Raw genomic sequence first — 6277 nt, 5'->3', positions numbered from 1 at the left:
GTGATAAGCTCCCTAAGTCTAACCGGTTTAAGGGTCGACCGACCATACGCTGGAAGGCTTGTACTATGAGAATAGGAAGATGGATCCTTTGAATCCAGCCTGACTTATGACCGGCAATATTTTTGATAGGTCGACCATTCCTTAAACCCGATAGGCTATTGGCTTATTGGATATATAATAGGTGTCTTAGCACATGAATGGATCACTAGGTCCCTTGGATCCGACCGGCTCTTTGGTCAGTCGTTCTCTTACTGAAGGCCTTAGCACTGGGCGAGCCGCAATAGTCATGTTGAGAGTAATAAACTGATTGTCATCTCTCCTTGACTTTGATCATCATCTAATTTTGACTTTAACTTTAATTTTGACTATCACGTCATATCTGAATCCGCTCGTAACATCCCGTATCACTCCCATATGGTCACAATTGAAGATTGATCTAGACATAGCAATTCTGACATTTTACGACGGTCGGTCAGGGCATATGTTAGAATCTGAGTACCGAATGAGTTATGAATTATCAAATATCATCCTTATAAAGACAAACTTTTCTATGTATTCTCAAGAACAGAAAGTAACACCGGCAATTCCATCTATAGAGATCATGAAACAAATATCTTAATCTCTAGTTTCCTTAACCACTGCTGGTTGAATTGGGCTCTATTGCAACCACATAGCCCCTAAGAGACGGTATCCGAGTCGCAAGATCAGTGGAAGAACTCTGCTTCTTCTGTAGCCTTCTTCTCGCGATGTATCCTCTTATCCATGGGGTCACATCCTCACTGATCTTGATCATCAAGAAGAAAAAGATCCTGTATATTACTATCATGCTGAAGAGGGCTGAAAGATCCAGCCATTTTGATCGATTGACGTCGATCTGAAAGATGTGCTCGAGTATGTATTCGCCTGGAATCTTCGGTAGGTCGGGTGTCTGGCCGTCAAATACTAGACCTCTCAAGTCATTTTGATACTGACCCTGCAATAAGGCATTACTCTCAGAAAAAAAAAAAGTATTATGAGAATCAATTACTCGTGTATCATACCTGCAATGCCCAGTAATGGAAACTGATATATGTCATTGGGTACCTCCAAAAGGGCTTTGGGATGTCATTAGGAAGTCTAAAGTAGCCAGAAACAAGCATGAATATTCCCTGTTTATCATCGAATTGTAAGACAAACAGTTTCAAGTTTCAGAATGCAGTTAAGCTTTCATGTGTTTTAGTACCTGAATTCCGGCACCTATGATGATTCCCATTAGAAAGTTAGGGACTACACTAGCAATGGCCATCATCAAGCTCTCGACCACGGTGACACTCGCGTAGAGAGCCAACACGAAAAATAAGTAGTGTGTGAAGCCTGGGTGAAGGCGTACCATGAAATAGCAAAGAGTTCCTGAGACTAAAGTTATCATGATCAAGAAAGGCATTGCAGACAGGGTGTTGCTGATGACAAATGCTAGGACACCATAATGGCCATTGAGCCTTTCTCTCTGAAAAACCTGCATGAGGATGAGAAAAGAGCAGCTAGTTGAGTTTAAATGTTGCCATTGCTATGTTAACAACTAGGTTAGCCTTCAAATAGACCTTCATATCTTCCACAAAGGATGGGAATCCACCAATAGACATAAATGTCACGAAGCCGAAGACGAATGAAGCACATGCCCCCCGAGCCTGCAGTAAGATAAATGTTGAAATGCTTAAGCTCATGTTAATTAACTGAAAACAGTTTGAATATAGATCTAAAACAAGGTGTTACAGTTGTAAGTATGGACTCTGTTATATACAATCAATTCTAGGAAAGAAATGAAATTAAAGCAGATAAAGGTGTTACAGTTGTACCAGTATAGAGGTGTATCCAGTTCCAACATTCAAATAGATGGTTCCAATGCAGATGGTCACAACAATGTAGATCAGCAGCCTTAGCCAGTAGTAACCAAAGTCTCTCGACATGTTCACAAACGATCGCTTCGTCAAGGTAAAAGCTTGCATCAAGAAGCTAGCCTGACTGCCTCCTGAATCCAACACCGTTCCTCTCTGCAACATTTGCTACAATTTCAGTTCCTGTTGCAGGACGAAGTTCGTGCAACTTCTTTCAATGTAAAACAAGCACATACCACTCTTGAAATCTCATCCACTTTCTGTATTGCAGAGTAATGATGCTGAGAGTGATTGTAGAACTCGATCAATGTTCGTATCGCTTCTGATGTTGTCATTCTATCAAGCGGATCATCACTCCTTTCCACCTGAACAATTGCATCACAAACATGAAGAGTTTGTTTTCTCTATAGCAATTTGAAAACGAGAAAGGAAGTTTGTCAGGGTAACTTACTCTTGTCTTTAGAGATCCCTTTAGGGTAGCTTTCACTTTGTCGAAATCCGAGTTTATGCACCTTAAGAAATGGTCTGATGGATTCCTTAGAGGTGGGCAGGGAAATCCAGCTTGAGCAAAGAACTACCATGTAATTCAGTAGATTGATGTTATATATGTGTGCTGGATCTCTTGATCTCTTTCATGAACAAACATGAAGATGTGCAGGGAGATTGACCGTACCTCACATGCCTCCGAAGTCTGCCCAAAGTAGACAGTTTTGCCGCCGGAGAGCAAATAAAGGCGATCGAACAGCTCGAAGACCTCGCTGCTGGGCTGGTGAATCGAGGCGATCACCGTCCTGCCGTCTCTCGACAAACCTCGCAGCGTTTGCGTCACGAAGAAGGCTGAAGCGCTGCAAAATCAATGGCGTGATGAAGTTCATCTCTCGTCCATGGTGGGAGCGGAGCTCTGACTGTTACCTGTCGAGGCCACTGGTTGGCTCGTCCAGGAAGAGCAGCCTCGGCCTCATGAGGATCTCGAGGCCGATGCTGACCCTCCTCTTCTCGCCGCCGCTGATCCCCCGGAGATGCCAATTTCCGATCACAGTGTCTGCGCAGTCCTGGAGGCCCATCTCCATGATGGTCCCTTCCACCAGAGCTCGCTTCTCGTCCCTCGGCATCTTGTCCGGCAGCCGGAGACGTGCGGAGTAGGAGATCATCTCCCTCACCGTCAAAGTTCCGATCAAGGTGTCATCCTGAGTCACGTATGCCTGTAATGGGAAAGTATTAATTGCTCGAATTGGTTATAGTCGTTCATAGTAAGCTCGTATCGTTGTTCTTTGGATCTTTGCAGAAAAGATCGAAGCAGAGGAAACCGCGTCGCGTATTTGGATTAAATTAAAGGTTGTTGATTTCAACGTACAGCGGCCCCGAAGGAGAGCTTGGCCTTCCGACCGTTGAGGAGGATGGCGCCGGAGAGGAAGGCGTTGGCGGCGAGGCGGCCGGCGAGGGCGTCGAGCAGCGTCGACTTGCCGGAGCCCGAGGGGCCCATGAGCGCCGTCAGCGCCCAGGGCTCGGCGAAGCCGGTGAGACCCTCCAGCACGCGGTGCGTCTCGCCACCCGCCACCGTCACCGTCACCGTCAGGTCCTTCCACGTAAGCCTCGCCGACACGTCGCCGATCAGCTCCACGTTCGCCTTCTCCTTCCACAGCGTCTCGCTCAGCGGACTCAGCCCCCTTCCCACCACCAGCCCGTTCCCCGCCGGCTTGTTCGCCTCGATCTCCATCATCACCTCCGCCGCCGCCTTCATCTCTGGATTCACTGAGCTTGCTCTTGCACTCATAAACTAGCTAGTCGGCAGCCGAAAAAAGGTACGACTTGGAGATCAAAATCGCGTGCCTAACCATCACCATAACAGAGGAGTTATAAATACCGGCTTGAGCAAGCAACAACGATTTGTCTGCTGTTAAACCGCGGATTGATGCATGGGTCGTGGATGTGCATTCATTAATTGCGGCAGCTGGTTGTTGTGGTGCAATTAATGGCGTGGCCGGCAAGCTCAAATCTCTCCTTATTATTGTTCATACGCAGTACTGGACCACGTAATTAGCTAGTAGTTGCAAAGAACACATTAAATTCTGAAACCTAAGCCACGGAGTAGAACTATTTCTATTTCTATTTTCTATTGTTCTTGGGAGAATATTCTTAATCATAGTAGGAGTATGTCTTCATCTTGGGAAATTAACTCAAACCATACATTTGTCCCCCTTTTTTTTCTTCTCTCATCTTTATTTCTTTATCAGACTCTTCAAATCATTATTAGTATTTTCTTCCTTGTTATTAATTGCTTGGTTCTTTTGGGACCTGAAGACACAAATCAAATTGAAAAGAAATTATTATATTCGGTCTGTTATATATATATATATTCTACTGTTATTATTTATTGATACTGCTACTTTATTCACTGTTAATGCTGGTATTATTTGCTATTATTAAGTTCTGTTTTACCGTTACTATCCACTGTTTTGTTTTACTGCTACTATTAAGTGGGAAAAGAAAATTTTAAAAATTTATAAAAAATGATATATATATATATATAGTGGAAAAAGAAAATTTTAAAAATTTATAAAAAATGATATATATATATATATATATATATATATATATATATATATATATATATATATAGTGGAAAAAGAAAATTTTAAAAATTTATAAAAAAATGATATATATATATATATATATATATATATATATATATATATATATATATATATATATATATATTTATTTATTTATTGCACAGCCCTAGACGACTCTAACAAGTCTGGCATCCAAATGGACCTCTAGCTATCTCAATTCATTTTTGAAAATTAGGACGTCCGAGGTGCACCTGAGTGCCTGAACATATGAGGGTCACCCAGGAATATGTACCAAACGGATGTGCAAACTATCATTTTCTTTTATAGAGAGAGAGTTTTGGTATCCTGCCCTTCTTATCCTACACACTCCGTGTACACCCAATTTTTTTCTGATTTAGTATTTTACTTTACCATGCATGTTTGTGATTTTTTATTTAGGTACCTAATTTTTTATAATATTCAAATTACATATTTCATTAAAAAATAATTGATATATTAGAGAGAATCATTTCAAATCAAAATCAATATACTCCTATAAACAGTTAGCCAGGATTTTCAAGTAGGGGCGAAGCATATCATAGAACATGAAAAAGGTCCGACAATGTCCTTCTTGCTCTTTCTCTTCCTCAAGCTGTGTGATGGGTCTCGAAGAGGAGTAAGAGTGTTACGCAAAGAGCGGAGCAACACCTCTCAACTTCTAATACAGAAGAAGAAGAAGAGAGAAAGAGATCACGCAAAGCAACGAGACAAAGACGTACAAGAAAGAGCAAACATGAGGAAGAAGAAAAAGAAGAAGGAATAAGAGTTACCATGGTTCAGCTATATGCCTACTCCATAAAACGACCTAAGATTTATTAGAATTCTCTTTATACAAGAGAATCTACATTATTCTCATGATTCTACAAATATGTTTATAATAATGCTTATAAATAATGCTCAAATCTCAACATACCAAAATAGACTCGAAAATCGTAATAGAATTTTATTATGAAAATCCATAACAAAATTCTATTAAAAAAATCACAATAAAATTATATTATGAAAAACTACAACAAAATTCTATTATGAAAAATCATAATAGATTTTTCTTCCGTGACATACCTCTCATTGACCTTCACTCAAATATGAGACACTCGTCAACAATCTTTACCTTGGTGAATATTCACCCCTTCGAAAATATAAGTATTTGAACAAAACTCCACTTGAATCTCTGGGTCTGGACTTTTTCCTTTTAGAGACATGAATCAAGTTCAAGTAATGCTTAACTTTTTTTTGTGGTCATTGGCTTCGTCAACATGTTTGCAGCATTATCCGTAGTGCAAACTTTCTCAAGTTGAATTTCTCTAGAAGCAATCAACTCCCTAATCTTGTGAAACCTCACATCAATGTACTTGGTTCTCACATGATACACTTGATTGTTTGTCAGATAGATAGCACTTTGACTATCACATAATAACTTGACTCCATCTTACTGAACGTTTAGTTCTCTAACCAACTCTATAAGCCATAAAGCTTCCTTTATTGCTTCAGCTGCAGCCATGTACTCCGACTCTATAGTAGGCAATGCAATAAGAGATTGTATTATATACTTCCAATAGATAGGTCATCCCACCACAGTGAACACATATCTTATAGATCTCCTGTCATCTAAATTTTATGCATAGTCTGCATTTACGTACCCAGCAACTAAAGGATCTTTCGATTGTCTAATGAATATGATGTCATAATTAGTTATATTTATTGGTACCCCGTGGTAGTTTTGATGTGATCAATCAAGTCAGGTTAGGTCCTGTTGGTGTTTAACCCTATGTCTAAGTGCGCAGGATCTTA

General features: G+C 40.5%; 1 protein-coding gene across 1 annotated transcript; it reads right to left on the bottom strand.

Moving 5' to 3' along the window:
* Positions 1 to 496: 496 nt before the first annotated feature.
* On the bottom strand, positions 497 to 3748 carry LOC121992832 (ABC transporter G family member 11-like). The gene is made up of 10 exons (XM_042547430.1): positions 3229 to 3748; positions 2787 to 3076; positions 2548 to 2719; positions 2326 to 2448; positions 2111 to 2239; positions 1836 to 2030; positions 1581 to 1667; positions 1223 to 1495; positions 1041 to 1148; positions 497 to 973 (listed from the first exon to the last, which is right to left on the bottom strand). The coding sequence occupies exons 1-10, from the start codon at positions 3646 to 3648 to the stop codon at positions 632 to 634; spliced, it is 2139 nt and encodes a 712-aa protein (XP_042403364.1). The 5' UTR covers positions 3649 to 3748; the 3' UTR covers positions 497 to 631.
* Positions 3749 to 6277: the final 2529 nt, after the last annotated feature.

This window comes from Zingiber officinale, chromosome 6B (assembly GCF_018446385.1).
Source record: "Zingiber officinale cultivar Zhangliang chromosome 6B, Zo_v1.1, whole genome shotgun sequence".
Taxonomy (NCBI): domain Eukaryota; kingdom Viridiplantae; phylum Streptophyta; class Magnoliopsida; order Zingiberales; family Zingiberaceae; genus Zingiber; species Zingiber officinale.
This window is presented reverse-complemented; position numbering and strand designations above follow the sequence as displayed.

Bases quoted from the DNA above. Each gene is read 5' to 3' on its own strand.
- LOC121992832 (XM_042547430.1), bottom strand. From the start codon at position 3,648: ATGAGTGCAAGAGCAAGCTCAGTGAATCCAGAGATGAAGGCGGCGGCG. The intron at 1,668-1,835 runs GTACAACTGTAA...ATCTTACTGCAG, and splicing joins CTGGATACACCTCTATACTG to GCTCGGGGGGCATGTGCTTC. The intron at 1,149-1,222 runs GTACTAAAACAC...GATGATAAACAG, and splicing joins TCATAGGTGCCGGAATTCAG to GGAATATTCATGCTTGTTTC.